General features: G+C 55.2%; 6 protein-coding genes across 6 annotated transcripts; 2 read left to right on the forward strand and 4 right to left on the reverse strand.

Annotated features, from left to right (window-relative positions):
* Window positions 1-71: 71 nt before the first annotated feature.
* CMQ_4874 (cue domain containing protein) lies at window positions 72-1,457 on the forward strand (the record flags this gene model as incomplete). Its single annotated transcript, XM_014313030.1, has 2 exons — window positions 72-971; window positions 1,065-1,457. 2 exons carry the CDS (start codon window positions 72-74, stop codon window positions 1,455-1,457), a joined length of 1,293 nt encoding a protein of 430 aa, XP_014168505.1.
* A 94-nt stretch (window positions 1,458-1,551) lies between these two features.
* On the reverse strand, window positions 1,552-4,090 carry CMQ_4810 (uncharacterized protein; the record flags this gene model as incomplete). Its single annotated transcript, XM_014312966.1, has 3 exons — window positions 1,552-2,540; window positions 2,836-3,579; window positions 3,667-4,090. 3 exons carry the CDS (start codon window positions 4,088-4,090, stop codon window positions 1,552-1,554), a joined length of 2,157 nt encoding a protein of 718 aa, XP_014168441.1.
* Window positions 4,091-4,647: 557 nt separating this feature from the next.
* CMQ_4393 (mitochondrial ribosomal protein) lies at window positions 4,648-5,485 on the reverse strand (the record flags this gene model as incomplete). Its single annotated transcript, XM_014312549.1, has 2 exons — window positions 4,648-5,296; window positions 5,400-5,485. The coding sequence occupies 2 exons, from the start codon at window positions 5,483-5,485 to the stop codon at window positions 4,648-4,650; spliced, it is 735 nt and encodes a 244-aa protein (XP_014168024.1).
* A 472-nt stretch (window positions 5,486-5,957) lies between these two features.
* Window positions 5,958-9,792, reverse strand: CMQ_4580 (duf221 domain protein; the record flags this gene model as incomplete). The annotated part of the gene is made up of 2 exons (XM_014312736.1): window positions 5,958-9,531; window positions 9,608-9,792. 2 exons carry the CDS (start codon window positions 9,790-9,792, stop codon window positions 5,958-5,960), a joined length of 3,759 nt encoding a protein of 1,252 aa, XP_014168211.1.
* Window positions 9,793-14,667: 4,875 nt separating this feature from the next.
* On the forward strand, window positions 14,668-15,513 carry CMQ_4334 (riboflavin biosynthesis protein; the record flags this gene model as incomplete). The annotated part of the gene is made up of 1 exon (XM_014312490.1): window positions 14,668-15,513. One exon carries the CDS (start codon window positions 14,668-14,670, stop codon window positions 15,511-15,513), a length of 846 nt encoding a protein of 281 aa, XP_014167965.1.
* A 196-nt stretch (window positions 15,514-15,709) lies between these two features.
* On the reverse strand, window positions 15,710-17,530 carry CMQ_4426 (cytosine-purine permease; the record flags this gene model as incomplete). The annotated part of the gene is made up of 4 exons (XM_014312582.1): window positions 15,710-16,406; window positions 16,474-16,872; window positions 16,944-17,111; window positions 17,181-17,530. 4 exons carry the CDS (start codon window positions 17,528-17,530, stop codon window positions 15,710-15,712), a joined length of 1,614 nt encoding a protein of 537 aa, XP_014168057.1.

Below are 17,530 nucleotides of genomic sequence, written 5' to 3' on the forward strand. Positions count from 1 at the left end.
TCTTTTGCGCTGTCGCCTCTTCTCTTGATCCGTGCCAGATATGGGCAGACCTGCTCGAAATACCGGAAGCCATGGATGCCTTTGTGACGAGAAAGAAGCGCCCGGCTGACGAGCCGTCGACGAGACTTTGCAATCGGCCGGGAATTGACGATGACGACGCCCCGACAGAGGTCAAGCTGGCATTGCTGGCCTCGCTGCTGGATGGCGACATGGACCAGGACGTGCTGCTGGATGTATTGCTGGCCCACGACGGCTCCGTCGCTGCCGCCGCCGAAACGCTCCAGAGAGGACCAGCAGCAGCAGCAGCACGACGAAAGCGGCCGCGTGCCAGCAGTGGTGCCATCCAGCAGACATCGCTGCGCGGATTTGCCACGCAGTCGACGCAGACAAAGCAGGTCCTCCAGGTCCAGCCGCTTCTCTCTCGACGCGGTCGCACGCTGGATCTCTTCGACCCCGTCGACGTCGAGGCTCACACGCCTTGCACTCTGCTGCACAACTTCTTGCCAGCCGACACGGCCAATGCGCTGCTGCATGAGATGCTGGCCGAGGCACCCTCTTTTGCCACTCCGCGCTTTCAGCTGTTCGAGCAGGTCGTCACGAGTCCCCACACAATGGGCTTCTTCGTCGATGACGGCCTGGATGTCACGTCGGTTCCGACCTCCACCACACCCTACCTCTACAACGGCTCCCGCATCGACAACGTTCGCCCCAGCACGCCACAGCTGGCCGCTGTCCGCCCCATAGTTCAGGCCGCCGTCAATACTGCTGTCCGCCAGCGCATCGCCGCCCGCTATCCCGGCGGCTGCAAGCTGCGCCACCAGCATCCCGGTCCCTGGTGTCCCAACGCCGCCTTTGTCAACTGCTACAGCGGCCCTCAGCAGTCCGTCGGCTGGCACAGCGACCAGCTTACCTACCTTGGCCCACGCGCCGTCATCGGGTCGCTGTCCCTCGGCGTCACTCGCGAATTTCGTGTCCGTCGCGTCATTGCACGTGACCGCAGCCTCAACAACGGCAACAACGACAACAACGACAACCTGAACAACTTCGACGACGCTGCTGGCCAGATCAGCATCCATCTTCCCCATAACTCCCTGCTCGTCATGCACGCCGAGATGCAGGAGCAGTGGAAGCACTGCATCGCCCCCACTACCTCTATCGACCTTCATCCTATCGCCGGCAACAAGCGCATCAACATCACCTACCGCCATTATCGCCCCGAGTTCCATCCCAACAACACCCCCCAGTGCCGCTGTCGAATCTCCGCTGTCCTTCGTGTTGTTATGAAAAAGAAAGACAACTACGGCCGCTACTTCTGGATGTGCCATGCCGGCAACATCCCTGACAACCCGGGCTGTTCCTTCTTCCAATGGGCTGAGTTTGACGATGACGGATATCCTATTTGGAGGCACAAACCACGAGTGGCACTCGAACAGACAGACAGTAACAAAGTCAACTAGCAGCATGCCACGCTTCCTCTAATGCTGTATCTCACACTCAAAAGCACTGTCCCTTTCTATCCATGCTTTGCCCCCGCGTCCTCTTATCTGATAATTACGCAAACCATCCTGTCCACGACCACTTTCCCGACTTCTTACTCATACTGCTGCTGCGGCTGCTGCTTCGCATCCCGCTGTATGTCGGCTGCCTCTCTCTGATATTCTCGCTGCCAAGGCTCATGTCCGACACCCGGTGGCTGAGGCTCTGCAGATTCGTCGTGTCAATCCCGACTGGACGCCTGATCGCGCGAGGTGCCGTGTCGGGAATTGCCTGCCTCAGCCCTTCTGCCGGCTCTTTGGCATTTTTGGTCCGTGGCGGAAAGCAGCCCGGCAGCGGTGAGTCTTCCCCTACCCGCAGCTTGGCTAAAGACGATGACCTGAGTTCGTCTTGCGACATTTGGGCATGTTGGCGGGACGTCGATCGCATCCCCGTGGACGATACCCGTCGAATCTGTCTCCAGATCTTGCCTACAGGTGTCGGTGCCCGTCTGGGAGAAGACTCGTCGTCTTTGGGCCCCGATTCGCGCTGTTGCAATGCTGCTCGGGGCGTAACCTCTTCCTGCTCGCCGGAATCTGCCATCTCCGGTGTCCTCTGCCGCTCTGCTGAAAAGTGCGGATCGAACGAATCCCACGGCCGCATTGGATTTGCCGACTTCCTCGCCATCCGTACCATTGACGTGGCTGCCATTCTTTGCGCCATGTCCGCGGCCGCGGCTGGCCCCCAGTGTCTGGCCACAATTCCCGAAAGCGGACTGCTCGACGGCGGTGGCGGAGGCGACCAGGGCGAGCAGGCGTTCTGCTGCATGATCACAGCTGTGGCCGTGGTTTCAATCGTCGTCCGCACCGAGACGCATCCGCCATCCCGTCCCAGCACATCTCGCCCAATCTCCCGTTTTGGAAAGCCAGAGTGCGTGTACGTGAGTCGGATGTGCATATATTCTTGAGATGTTGCTCCTAGTTGCACTTCCAAGTCTTCAATGAGCCTGTCGGAATTCTGCCGTTGACGATGGGCCCAGTAATCATTAGCCGGCATCTGGGGCGTGCCTTTTTTGGTGTCAAGTTGGACGTGGGCCACAAGAAGACGCCGAGATCCAGGAAGCAGTGTTCTATAGATTGGTTAGCAATAAAGCCACTAGGGCACACAAGGTGTTCATATCGTGGTCCTACTAACATAAGGCTGGGACTCTTCCCTATGACTTCTAGAATCTCACTTTTGGCAGTCGGAAGAACCTCGATATTCATATCGGATATATATCCGTATCGATAGAGGCCTACAATCCATTTCGTTCAGTAGGTATGTTCCGCAGTTCAACATGCGAAATATGCAATATATACATACCCGCGTTGTTCTTGAAAGAAGATACACTTATCGAGGACTGCCGGCTGCTGTGGTGGAAGGGGTAATCACGTGAAAACCCCCCATCTAACGGCCGCGTGATTTGTGCATGCAGCTCAACTGCGACCCAAAAGCGGTTCACAGTCCCACCCACAGATCTGCGCTCAGGCGTGACTGTAATGACGGGCGTGAGCATCTGGGGATCCGGGTCCGGAACGGGCTCTGAAAGTAAGTAGGGCAAGCTCGGCCGAAAGTGTGGTTGAGCCTGAGGGTTGTGAGGTTGATGTTGGTAGTATTGCTGCTGATGGTGCTGATGATGCTGTTGGCTTCTAAAGGGGAAAGTTGTTGCCGATCGTTCCAATGGACCAAGAGGAACTGTCTCAACTTCTGGCAATGTGTTTGTCGATGCTAGCCTTCCATATGTGTGAGATGTAGGGGTAGGGGATAAGCCTGTTCGCGGCATATACTCATATGACGGACACCGGCGGAGCATGTCGTCTCTAGTTTCAATGCCACGTCTGGATCGATTCTCGTCATCACAGAGACCAAATTCCTCCGTCTGCGGAGGGCCGTGTCTCATGATGTCCATCTGATGGAGATAGCTATCATTTTCGGCTTCTTTTCCAGCTTCGGCTTCAGATTCAGCTCTCCTCGAGTGCATGGTGTCTACCAAATTGAAGTAGGGAGAAGGGACCCGTTCAGGGATCGGCCGTGGTGGTTGAGATGTTAGCCTTTCTCTATGGCCATCTGCTATCACATCCGGAGTCAGCTCTTACACTCTCTCCTGGCCATATTCCTCGGCCATTGCTAGTTTGTCAAAAAAGAAAAACTTACGCTCGGAGCTCTGCTCGTCCTGCAAATATCGCAGTCGCACAGAGGTAAAGCCGTCAGCTTCAGCTGTGTGAATCAGTCTTCTGCCCTCCTCGCCACTGTCGCTGCTGCTGTCATCACGGTCCTCGAAGTTGTCGGTATAGTTCAGGGCTCTTCTGTGACTCGCGACCGAAGCGCCGGAATTGAAGCGCTCGCCATGACGGAACATCAGGCCCTTTCGTTTCTTCGGAATTGCCAGAGGCAGATCCATGCCGGTCACCTCGCGAACGCTCCCCTGGCTCTCGTCCGTGCCACTGCTGGACTTCCGCTGGCCGGGACGGCTGTTCTTGCTGCTGGAACAGGATGCATCGCTGTCTCTCTTGACGATATGTAGCGGACATGGCTGCTTGTCTGCGTCCATCTCGCCTCGAGGCGAGTGTCCGGACATGTGGAAATATTGAAACAGACAGCGAGAGTAAGACAAATGCAGTGAGCTCACGTCTTGTTGACAGTTGCTAGGAAGAGAGGAAGAGTGTTGTTTTTTCTACGGGCTAGCCTATTGACTCTGGGCAGCAAAGTTCTCGATAGAGAAGGGGTGAGGCTGTCTCGGTTGCGACTGCCTCAAAACGGTTGCTGGGAGAAGACGGAACCTTGTGACTTCCTTTTCGAACCTAGAACATCTCTTGAATCAACAGAGTTTCGCACCTTCCCAGCGTAGATCTGGCGAGCACGTGTCGGACGGGATGCGAGATGTTTCCTTTTGTACTTTATTTTCTTGCCTGCCCTTAGATACACGCCGAGAACCGTCTATATCATACAAAGAGAGGGAGGAATACAGAAGCGAGACGGAAGAATGCGTCCCCATTGAAGCTCGATCTGGGACGAGCAAGAGTGTTGTGCCAGTGGTCCCGGACCTGCTGCAGGCATGGAATGGGGTCCGTGGCTCTCGCCTGCCAGACTGTTCTGCCCTGCCCGTGCTTGCCTCCTGTCTCCCGATCGTATTCGCTATGACGACCTGGCCGGGCCGCCGGCACCGCTCTTCGTTTCGGCCGCCTCGAGTGCGTCCCAGCGGGCGTCCAGCTTGGCGGAGCTGCGCCAGGCGCGCTCGCCGAGCACGAGCTCGCGGGCCTGCTTGGCCAGGCCGACCCGGAAGGCGGGCACGTGCTCTTCCTGGTCGCGCAGAGGAAACTCCTTCTCGTGCACGCGCAGGCTGTGGCTCTGTTCCTGGGACTTTTGCTGCAGGGCGAGGCGGCGGTGCATGTCGTAGTCCCAGCCAGCGCGCGGATCGTCGTCGGTGCCGCGCTGAGCCTCGGTCGGCTCGGCCGGCGCCTCTGGATAGGCAAACGGCTTGACCAGCTCTACCATCATCCGCTTGATCGGCTGCGGCCGGTACCACGGCCCACGGCCAAAGGACTTGGCGTCGCGCAGGTCCAAGTCGTCGGCACCACCGAGCGGCGTGCTGCCACCGTCGCTGAAACGCCGTCGCGGCAGCTGCGGCGTCAGCCACGATCGCACGTTGCGCACCTCCACGCCGTAGGCGTGGTACAGGTAGTCGCGCAGGTCGAGCTTGTTGAACCGCAGCGGCACCTGGAACGTTGCAAAGTACGGCGACACGATCCGTCGCGGTGGTAGCATCTTGATCACGTGTCCGGGACTGCCAGCGTCAGAATTGTCGTGCATCTGCATCCTGCCATCGTATCGTCCTTCTCCCTCGTCGCCTTCTGCTCCGTCTTGCTTTCGTCCCGCGCTCAACTCACAGAAACACTTTAGCCCCGCCCACCCGGAAATTGGACCCTGCCGTGGCCGCCACCCCCTTCGCCGCCGATGCTGCATTTGCTGCCATGGCTGACCGGCGGTGTGCTGTCTGTCTGCTGTTGTGGGCGAGCAGTGCCGGAAGTCGGTTAATCTGCTGTTTCGTTGCAAGACACCATCCCTCTCAATTCTTCAAAGTCACAAAACTTCTCGTTCCAATCCGGAGATTTAAAAGCGGGTATTATGCTAGCTCGCTATTGGCTCAATTGGTAGCACCATATTTTGACAAGTCACGTGTGCTTCACATAAGTCGAATGTTGTAAGAGCAAGTGCTGCATATAAGCTACAAATACCTAAAAGATACAGTCTTAGGTCTGTTTGGGGTGTCTGCTCTGGTGCATACGCTATTCCTGAAGAAAAACAAATCTCCATGCAAAAAGCCTCCTCGCCCAAAATTAGCTATTGAACATGCGCCGTAACGGCCCAAATCTACTTGTTATATGGAAACCTCGTAACAGTCGTCAAGCCCAGAGGGCCGGAAAGGAGAGTCGTGCCAATAGCAATCACAGGTTGATCAGCTCAATGTCCGAGAAGTCTGGCGGCGCACGGCCGTAGACCACGCGAACCTTGCTATCCAATGCTGTTCCCTCGTTGCTGATCCAGATGTAGTCGCTCAAGTTGCATGCATGTCGGATCTCGTCGTCACTGACTCCAATGTCATCCCGAGGAAGCCAGACAGTCGGACGACGCGCCCGCAGAGCCGAGTGTTTGAAAGCCTCTCGAACGAGAGCGTCGCGCTCCTCGGGCGTCAGGTCTTCAATCTCGTCGTTGTACCCTCCATAAAGAGCCTCCCCCATAGCCCTCTGGGCCTCCAGATCTTTCTGGCGACGCTCTTGACGAAACTTGGACGCCAATTGCAAATTATGCTCTGCTTTGCCAAGTGTAGCGTATCGTACCTTTTTGCCTCCCTGAGCCGCCCAGGCGCCTGCCTGAGCAATACCGCGGACAGGATTCAGGCGGTTCGAAAGTCCAAAGGAGTTTTGGTGGCCTCGTCCTTTCAGGGTCTTCAGCTCCACGCCATCACCGTTGCCGCTAGGAATGGTGCTCGCAACCCCAGTGACTTGGCTGTCGGCCGCTGTGAGCGTTGCCGCTTCGTCGTCCGATCCGACGTCATCGCCGACGAGGCCCATGCGTCGGTCCAGTGCCCGCTGGAAGACCTCGTCACGGAGAACAGCCTCGTCCTCGAATGTGATGGGCAGGTACCGCAAAAGTGGCCCGAAAGACCAGTTGAGCAGGATCTGGTAGAGCGCCGTGAGAATCAACGCCACGATCATGATACTGGCTTGCGGCACGCAAACAGTGTCGTCGTTTTCATCGCGGACGAGAAAGAAGAGGCCAATCAGACAGAGCTCCATGAAATAGAGGCCGGTAAACGTCTGGTTGATGGCCCGCGGATAAAGCACGCCGCCAGTGTCGATCTTGAAGCGATTGACGTAGATCATGTTGTAGCGATGGGCAAACCAGAGCAGCGCAAACGTGATGATAGCAAATATCGAGATCAGGGGAGCGATAATGGAGTACACAAGCGCAATGCAAGCAAAGTTGGTGTACACAGGGAAGAAGGAGCCCCAGCTGATGTTTGGAAGTTCCGTCTGGCGCCTCCACTTGCTGCGAGCAGTGTCGTCAACCAAGCGAGCCAGGATGTACCACACCAGCAGGACCTTGACCTGTAGGAGTGTACCCGAACTGGTCGACATCGCTTGGAGAATCATGTAGCTGAAAAAGTAGTTCGCGGCCTTTGGCAGGTTCTTGGCCAGAATCTGGGGGATGCCTTGCACATTTGTCACCGTATCTTGCAGAGTGGCAACGGCGCCGCTAGCGATGGAAACGACGAGAAAAACCTGGACGAAGAGGAAGAAGAAGTAGTATATCTGCACATATTCTGCTTTCTGCGACCCGGTCTTGGCGCCCTGGAAACTGGAGAGAAGGTCGAGGATGACGGGCACCAGCGCCAGAAGAATGGAGAGGATCAAAGCGGGGAGCACGCCGGCAACAGCCTTAGCCACGTCGTACGTCACCGGATTGTCCTCAATAAAACCCAGCCACGGGTACTTTGCGACGAGCGAGTCGATCTGGGACAGGGACGAGGAGAACGCCACAGGGAACGCCCACAAGATGGTCATGCCAAAGACGACGCTAATGACAATAAACGTGCGCAGCCATTGGTCCCACCAGCGTATGGCCATGTTGTCCCAGATGACATCGTCGGGCGAGATCTCAACGACGCGGGGCGCCATCTGCATGGGCACATGGTGCGTGATGCTCTGGCAGGCCATGTGGGCCGCGACCTGGTTGTTAAATTGAATGAAGGCCGACTTCATGATCGGGTACCGTTTGTGGTTCCGGTCCTGCTGGTCTTCTTCGATTTCCATGTTCAGCCGGGCAAGCTCCTTGCGGCAGTAGTAGATGGTGTCGACCTTCTTGTTGATCAGAGGCAGGCCAGGCAGCCAGTTCGGAGTCCAGCTGAAAATGGGCAGGCGGCACGTCGGACGATCCGAGGGCTGAAGCCACTTTCTCCACTCGGCAAATTCGTCCTCCTTCTCATCGCCCGGGTAGTCTGCGTTTTCGGCTACCGGATAGTCATTGTCATCGTCCTCACTGCGGAAGAAGGGCATGTTTGTGCAAATCTGGGTCCAGATAGACTTGGCTTTGCCTTCTTTCTCCGTCTCGGCCCCGTCTAGAAGAAACTCATCTGCCTCATATCCTTGCGGAATAGGCGAGGCATAGGCACCGCTGGGCGGCTTCCAGAACTGCCACCATTTGCTGTTCTCAATGGCGATGGCATCCTCCCAGTTTGTGACTTTGCGCGTAGTGTTACCCTGCGCTGTCGACTCGTTGGGCCGGCTGATCAGTGAAGAGACGTCCGACGGCTTTGAATGATGGCCCGTTCTGGTCTCTTGTAACGGAGGCGAGCTCTCTGGGCTGTCCATGATCCGGACACCAACGCGAGGATGATCCGAGTCTCGCGTGGTAGGACGCAACGATGGGCCGGGCACCTGCTGATTGGCAGTCTTAACAAAATCAAAGCCTCCCGTCCGTTCGAGCTGGCTGTCGACACCCTGCTGCAGCGTCTTAGCGCCGCCCACAATGCCGTGGCTGATGCCATAGCCAACCTTGGAGAAACCTAGGCCGAATCCGGAAACCCGGTTGAGTATTGATTTTTGGCGCTGCATCGGTTGACTTGCAGCCTCGGTGCTGCTTTTGCGGGTGCTGGCATCATCTATCCCGTCGATTTGAGGCACGGCACGATGCCCAACGCTCATGCCACCTTCGCCTTGTGCCATCCGCTGAGCCTCCTCGTCTTCATGCCGCAGACGTTCCTCGCGATCGGCTTTGGAGGCGTGTCCTGCCTTGAACTTCTTGCGTTCCTTTTTCTCGTCGGCAGCACGCTTCTTAAGCTGGCTCTTCTTGGCGTTGCGGATGAGCTCACTCTCAGCAGCCTCGAGCAGTTCGTGAATGTTTTCGCGTTCGTGGACCTTGTCCAGCAGTTTGGTGTAGTCCCGTGTCAACCAGATATTTCTAATACCACCGGGGAAAACGTCAAACAAGCCGCGAAGGGCCGCTTCGGTAAGCCACTTTTCAGGGATGCCAGAGACCAAGACTGTATTGGCCGATGCACGCAGGCGGTGCTCCGCACTGGTGAGGTAGTCCTGGCGAACCTTGATGTAAACACGCATCTCGCAGAAGAATATAAAGCAGACCCAGAGGATGACAAGCACAGCCAAAATCAGATGTGCCCAATGGCGTTTGTAGTTGACAGGCTTCACATTGCCCCACGCAATGGTATCCAGGCCGGTGGGAACCGAGGAGTTGGCTGCTGCATCGATTGCAGTGAACGATTGGCCTAGGCCGCCAACGTAGTTGATGGGGACGAGGATAGGGATGACAATGAGGGCGATGGGGACAAATATAAATAACAGTGTCTGCAGGTAACGTAGAAAGAAGAAGGCGTCGAGCCCACTCTTTTTGATTATCTCGCGATCGTCGAAGCGCAGGAGCGCTGCCACCAGAGTCCAAGGCCTAGCTGGGGGAGGGTCTGTTCGCTCGCGCTCAGGAACAAGAAAAGATTTGGGCTTGCTGTTGGAATGGAGACTCGGTTAGCAGATCTGCAGTGCATTTCTTCCGAGGCTCACGAGAGCGGTAGGATACTGACAAAATGCGGGCCAGTTTGTTTCTGAGGAGTAGGAAGACGCCCAACTGGACGGCAAAAATAACCAACGAAGTCGACAACGCTGTGAAGAAGGCAACGACGCTAAGGCCAGCCGAGCTCTGGGCCGATCCGCTTTCCGAACTGCTGCTCGAAGTGGCAGCAGCAGTGCTGCTCGTAGTCGAGGACATGATGCCCGTTCAAGAGAGGAAATTAAAGATGCTGAGAGGTGATAGGGCCAGGAACTGGTTCCAACCAGCTCTTATTAAGAGGCAAGACCAGGCAAGCGAGTGGCTGCTGGGCCCTCTATATTTCGAGGCGGTCGTTGCCAGAAAAGATGGAGACGGATATATGCTAATGTAAGATACTATGTTCAGAGGACGAGAAGACGGCCAAAATCTGCCGAAGTGACGCAGGTATGTGTTACATGCACGCTGCGATCTGCGAGTCACTGCAGCACGTCCTTGCCGACGACAAAGTTGTGGACGTGTAGCTGGCTCGCGTGACGAGTGATCGACGGGCCTAGCTTGCTGCAAGTCGGGATTGGTGCCGGCCAGCTGAAAGACTAGATATGTATGATCGGAAGCGAATGTGATCGGAAAGTGAAGGTGACCGGGATGTCACCGTAAACGATATAGCGAAAAAATGCTGCAGGATCCAAAAAGTAAGTCCTCGTCGCGAATCAGGATCGATGCAAGGAATGTCGAGGGTTTCAACGCTGGGAAACGAAGTCTAGATTCGGCTCGTGTCGACGAGAAGGGGCGGAAGCCATCAGAAAAAGCGAGACAGCCGGCGAGGAGGAGGAGGAACACGAGAGGACAAAGCAGCGTAGGACAAAAAGAAGGGAGGAGGAGGCCGGATAGAGACAAAGACGGCGATGCCTGCTTTTGTCTCCCGCAAGCAGGCATTACTGCCTTGGTGGACGACGCGATACGCATATTCTTGTTTTACGGGTTTATTTCCACTCCGTATTTGGCCCTCCTTCCTTCCCCTTCCGTTCGCTCTCGACTGATCGCTCCTGAAACTAGACTGGTTTGTGCGGCGCGAAGTTCCGTCTGCCCGCTTCTCATTGGCTGCATCGGCCCATGACGTCGAGCTCCACTCGGTGGCAGCCGCCCCTTCCCTCTTCTATTGCATCGATCTCAGCGCTATTAGCATTGTCCTGTGCCTATATTGGTTAATTCGACCACACGCGAACAGGGGTTACTTTTCCGTTGGCGCTGGCGCTCCCAAAACAGCAACCATGGCAACCGCAACCGCCAGCTTTCCGCCTCTTTTAGGCCCTTTCTGAAACGTACCGTCAATCTGAGAAAGTACGATTACCCAATGGCTGTCGGCAGGCGATCTGCCGCCAAACTTGTGCATGTGCTTGTACTATGGTACTCCGTACAACATCGCAAAGTAGGAATGGGATGGGTTGGTAATGGAAATACCATCTTATTGCCCGAGAGGCCACTACGGAGTACGGACGGAGCACGATCCCCACAGCCCCCGTGGATATCTGAGCTGAGGCATCGTTGATCGCTAGTGAACTGCAGGCCCCTTTTTCGGTGTGTGGACATGTGTAGACGGCATGGCTTGTGATGCTGCTATGTTCTGCTGAAGGCAGATCGGCCGCGACAGCTGCATCTCCCGTCAGTATATGCTCACATGTGAAAATACGAAAAAGATGGACGTGGATGCTCGTCTACAAAGACAGAGCGGTTTTCCGGTTCTTCGGCTGCCCCCAGCAACGGGAAGCCGCCAAATTTCGCTTGGCTCTGCACCCCTGTCTCCAGCCGTCTTCCCTAGCACCCGTGGTACCGTCTCTGTAGTAGGATACCATCATGTCAAATTACGCACCCCGCAGGATGGGCAACCAAAGCTGAAGGACAAGCCGGCAATCGGTTGTTTTTGGGGGCTTTTATTACTATAATTGCTTCTTCCTGCTTTCTACTATTTATTACCTACATAGTATCTTCTAGTGACGTGGCGGGCAGCTGGTGCAAATAATGCCTCTACGCCTGCCCAAGATAAGCTAAAAGCACAAATGAGTGTGCCGAGCATACGGGGCCGCAAGCTCGCGGCGCTGTTCTCGGCCTTACGAAAGGGTTGTTATCCACAGTGCTTCTTGCCCTGCGCCTTGTGCGGCGTCTAAGATGGGCTTCAAGCCCATCCGCGCAACCAAGAATATATACAAGGTCGTATCCGATCTCGGCTGTGCAGACGCCGACATTCAGCTGGGAGAGCGTTTCCGGGAGGCTACCAACGTGCAGGAGACAGGCGACCGGCTGACTGTATCCTGCCGCTTCTCCACTTTCCCCGGCTTCTTGTAACCGACCCTATGGTCGGGCAAGGCAGCGAGATAATCGATACCGAACTGATACATGGTGACTTGTACGAGTACGAGTACGCAAACGGCCTTTCGCATTGTGCCTGCCGTGCGGTTTGAAGGCATACTAGGCCGACGTTGCTGCACGCTTCTGTTTTCTTTTTGTAAGCTGTGGCTTGTTGACACGGTTCACAGCCTGTACATACTCGAACAGCATCATCTAGTACATGGACGAGCGATCGTGTGGCAAAAAGGAGCATGCATTGTGAGCTAGAAGAGCTTGCAAGTGCTGTAACACTTGTGTTGAATTGTCAATCGTCGTGTTGTCTACATGCCTTGGGCGATCACACTTTGCAAAGTAAGACAATAAGGAGGGAATAATCATCTGGATAAAAACAGTAAAGATTGTATAACCACTCAGACGCCAGCCAAAGGTTATAGTCGCCACGCCGATGACCAACCAGGCTCGATCGTATATATATGTATTCAGATGTATCTGTACAACAACCCGGGATATAGAGGATGTAAAATGCATGAGGGAAAGCAGTATTAAACCGAGTATTGTAGCGCAAAGAAAACAAGGAAATGTGAAAAAAGAAAGTATAGCACAGTTTGCCGATCCAGCAGTCGACCAGGTATGGAAGAGCCCATAGGACCGGATGTTGCACATCGTCGACATTATCATGCCGAGGGTACTAAATATCATGACAAGGCCCAACCTAGTCAGTGTTCGTCCACCCCGTAAACACAGAGGCGCCGTGTCACGGGTGTGCCCCCATGCCTTCGATGCCGGCATGGCCCGCCCATATTGTCTTCTCTCAGCTCATCCTGCATCTCTCGTTCCTTTTCTTTTGATGAGCGTCGGCGTTGCCGCGTACCGTCTAAAACTAAAACAGGCAGTCGAGACAGCAGCAGCACGCCGCCGACGCCAGCAGCGCCGTCAGACAGCTGTCGCTGCTGCTTTTGCCATTGTTGCCGTAATAGCCGGGCTGCTGCTGTTGCTGAGGCTGCTGCTGGTAGTATCCGTAGCCGGCCGGCGGTGGGCCGTACTGCTGCGGGCCACCGTACTGTTGCGGGCCACCGTACTGTTGAGGACCGCCATACGGCTGCTGGCCGTACTGTGGCTGCGGCTGCGGCTGTTGTTGATGGTAGCCCATCTGGGGGCCCTGCTGGTAGGGGGCTTGATCGTAGGCAACGCTGGGACCTGGACCGTAGGCGTTGGAGCCGTTGTGGTAAGCTGCTGTTGGCGCCTGCGGCTCGCCGGGGTATGCAGGGGGCTTGTCGGTCTTATCCGGCATGGTGGCGGGATTGTGGGATGTGCGGTGGAACAGCTCGGTCAGCGATGGGGCGAACGGCGGTTTTGGCGTTTTGACGCGAATGATTTGACGCGAGGCCGACGATGGTGCAGTTATTTGCAGCGAGACCCTGGGCGAGTCCCGGATGGAAGAGATGGAAAATAGGGAAAGGCGACGAATGCCAAGGGGATGCGCAGCAGAAGGCGATATCAGTCATTTAAGTACGTCTCGGCGTCGTAAGAAAGCCGGTGTTCTTTTGCCCCTCTTGCGCCTTCCAACGACACTAAGAGTTGAGCTTTGGGTTGCAGTGGGCAGGTGACAAAGGCGGCTTTTCCGTCTAGCTCTGCCGTGGGGCTGTGCCGGGGAAAAAATACGCTGCAAGTTTCGTGACAGGGCCCTTGGCGCTGACGATTTTCGGGAAGTCAAAGACCGGAAGGGGGAAGAGCTCGTAATATCTGGAAGTCTCGGACTTGACTGCTCGGTGCCATCCATGCTTGCCGATGAGACTGTTTCCAAAACTGTACGTGTCTCAGCTGATTGATGCTTTCCGGCATTGTTCTCCGCTTTCACGTGAGTTTCCGCGCCATGTTGCGCGGTTCTGGCATTCGACTTTATCGATAACAACCCACGAGCAAGGTATCTTTAGTATCGCAAGTTGTGTTGACGTCGTGGCTCAGCAAGGCATCGATGTATGACGGAGTACGTCGTGCCGATCATTTCGTGCGGTAGTTGATGCCTGCCTAATTCCACATAGCTGCATAAAGTAATCGAATCCATAATTTACGTATCGGGGCAGTGCCCTGCTCAATGCATATTCCCTCGGAGGCATCTTTCCTAGCCAAGTAGCACTTTCACAGCGTACTTGCGCCCAACGTACGCCACAGTACGGAGTACTATGTACGAGTACTCCGTACTGACTTGCTTCTGTCTTACTCGTAAGATACCATGCAGGCGAACATTTACTCGTAGCCAGATGATATTAGAGTGGGGCAATTGAGCGATGGTTTGCTTAGCGTGAAGCTTTCCGGCAGGCAATTTAGAGAAATCCGCTTCCTTGCCGGTCTTCTCCCCTGCCTATTCTGAATATTAATGTGTGTTCCGCCATTTATGGCAGCTCTCATTCTTTCCCACCTGTGGCTGTACTTCGTTTTGGCTTGCCCTCATAGCATCTTTACGCAATTCTATTGATCTCATCGCTGCTGAAGTTCGCGGCTTCGTCCTTTCTGGGAAGTTGGATCAAAAATAGGAAGGACAGTGTTAGCATGGTCTTTCCTTTATAGCACTATTCTCTTTTCCTTTCTTGGTGCCTTCCCTTTTGGAATTCTACTGGGCATTTTCAGCACTTCATACGATTTGTGTCGTCCGGCTTCAACTTCATCCAGTCTCTGGCACTTCTCACACTTTCTCATATCCCACAACAAGATATCGAGGCTGGAACCATTCGCAAGCCTTCCTCCGCTATGGCTGAAGCCCTTTTTTTCCCAAAGGAGGATGTTGCCAAGCTGGAGCCTTACCTACCTGCTATCGATGCAACCCTACTAGTCGGACAGAAGCCTTTTGTTACCCTCACCTTTGCTACGTCTCTTGACTCGTCACTGTCCCTGGCTCCGGGTGTGCGTACCGCCTTATCGGGCCCACAGTCCAAGGCCATGACACACTACTTGCGCAGTCGCCATGACGCCATTTGTGTCGGCGTCGGAACTGCAGTAGCAGACGACCCAGGTCTCAACTGCCGCATTGCGGACGATACCGACGGAGCAGCATCTGTCTCTGCGCATCAGCCGCGTCCAATTGTCATCGATCCGCACGACCGCTGGCCACTCGCACACGAAAGCCGCGTCTTGGCCACTGCCCGCCGCGGGCAAGGCTTGGCTCCCTATATTGTTACTGCTGTGCAACAGCCGGACGCTGCAAAACAGAAACTTCTCGAGAGCCATGGTGGAAAGTACATCATTCTGAGCACAGTGCACGGTTCTGCCGCAACTGCTACCGCGCCGCCTGAGCCATCTGACCGGTTCCGATGGGATGACGTCTTAGACAGTGTGGCTAGTCACGGCCTGCGCAGCATCATGATTGAGGGCGGTGGGAATATTATTAACACGCTTCTGGAACCCACCAACACCCATCTCGTCCGTTCTGTCATTGTCACTATCGCGCCGGTATGGCTGGGCCGTGGCGGTGTGATGGTGTCCCCAAACCGCGTCCATGGTGCCGATAACCGGGCTGTACCAGCTGCGCGTCTCGCGGATGTCAAGTGGCAACAGCTTGGAGAAGATGTTGTTCTGTGTGGAAGATTCAATCGTTGATCTATCTGAAGCAATCTACACAGATAAAGACAACTCTAGCTGCACACCTCAAGTCCGGCACACCTGGCATCCAAGCGATATACCTCAACGCACGAAGAAGGAAAAATGCCACGCCCGCTCTTCCTGGCCCCTGCGAGTTACAGTGGCTCCCGTCGTTTCCCTTTGGCTCTCACTGAATCGGCCAATTCGCTCCTATCTAGAGGCGACCCCGCCATTTGATTTCAACCCAGCGAAGAGGGAGGTAGAACACTCCAGTGATGGCGAAAGCCATCTCAAACCCGATGTCTCCGGATTTCTTAGCGATTGGACCAGTGTACCAAACTTCATCCATGCCTGGGACAACAAGACCGAATGAGAGAATCGACGCAACAATAGCGGGTATGCCAGTCGGTAACTTGCTGCCAACATTCCAAATGGTTATGTCATAAGACGAAAAGTCCATGCGACGGAAGATTGTCAGCTCTTCGATCAGCACGACGGAAAAGCAGCCTGCCCAATAGCCAATAATGGCCAGGAAGTTTTCGAGGCTCTCCTCCCACGCTTGGGCAGCTTTGATCGCACAGGGGATGACAATAGCCATCGCGATGAGGATGAAGATAAAGCGATGAACGCGGGAGAAAATGGGAAGCATCATCTGCATATTCAGTGCCATTGAGTATGACGATATGGCGATGTTTCCGATGCTGCTGAGGGCAAGCAACACGACGAGAAATTTCCCAAAGCCGTGGGCTGGACGCAACATCTCATATAGGACACCCCCCACACTGCTTCTATCGTTTGCAACGCTCCACGAAGGCACGTTTGGAACAGCACCACCAATTGCGGCACCCAGGACGAGCAGTGGTATAGACGGTAACAATATGCCGAAATACATATAGCAGAAGAGTTTGGTCCTGGGCCGTTGTCAGCACCTGTTGCCTACTAATTACATAGGGAGGTACGGCAAGGCCAGAGACTTACTTGGACACATTTGGGTTGTGGTATGTGGAATAGTCGGAAGTGGTACCGCTAAATGTCAGGAAATAGCCTGCGACGATACTACCATAGGACAGGACCTGGGAAGCCGTCGCAGGTAGGGTGTCGGACTGCAGGTGCAGGTACTTACCACCACAACCCACAGCAACTACTAGGGAAATGAGGTTGGGAATCCACGACCAGGTCTCCAGCCAGTGCAATGCGCGGTAGCCAAGAAGGGCCGCGGAGAAGCTCACGAGACAGATGATGACGATGCCGACCTTGACGCTCACATGATCCGGATTGAGGGCCGAGATGGTCTGCCCACCGACCACGGCGGAGATGAGGGTGAAGCCGGTGATCGTCGCGGCATTCAGAATAAGAGGGACAACAGCGGGGTATAATCTGTTCACACTTTTAGTCAGTCTGCTGCCGGTTACGTCTCTCGTTATCACGACGAGGGGAGATTCACATACCCGAACGAGTACCGAGCCTGGATCTGTTGGCGCATGCCGGTTTGGGTTCCGCCAATACCCAGGAAAGCGGGCGGAATGGAAGTCAATAGGCCGAAGAAGAGGATGACGAGAGAGGCGTCACGCAGGCTGAGGCCATAGCTCAAGGTGGCCAGCATACCTGTCGGGAGACTGGTTTCTGTTAGCTCGGCTCGACGACCACGAAGCGCCTCGACTTTGGGATCGAAAAAGGGTTCTCACGGCAGAAGAGAGAGCATGCTGGTGAAGAAGAGAGTGAACAGATTCCAGTGCTGGTTGTTCGTCCGGTTGGCGACGGGTACCGGCTCAATGCCATTCGTCTCCATGCCAGCAGCCAGTAGCCGCTGGTACCATTTCAGGTTGTGTTCCTTTCCCGGATCAGACAAGTCACCCTTCTCGACAGTCAACAAACTTCCCAACACGCCACCGAAACGGCCACGACAACGCTGTGTGCTGGCTTCTTCAACTGGGTGGGAGTTTTCTTTGGGCATCTGCTTCTCCGCATCACCGGCGAACGGGTCCGTTGTCGAGTTGTCTTTGTCAAACGACATCTTTCCTAATCCTCTGGTCAT

This window comes from Grosmannia clavigera (genome assembly GCF_000143105.1).
Source record: "Grosmannia clavigera kw1407 unplaced genomic scaffold GCSC_97, whole genome shotgun sequence".
NCBI classification, from domain to species: Eukaryota; Fungi; Ascomycota; class Sordariomycetes; order Ophiostomatales; family Ophiostomataceae; genus Leptographium; species Leptographium clavigerum.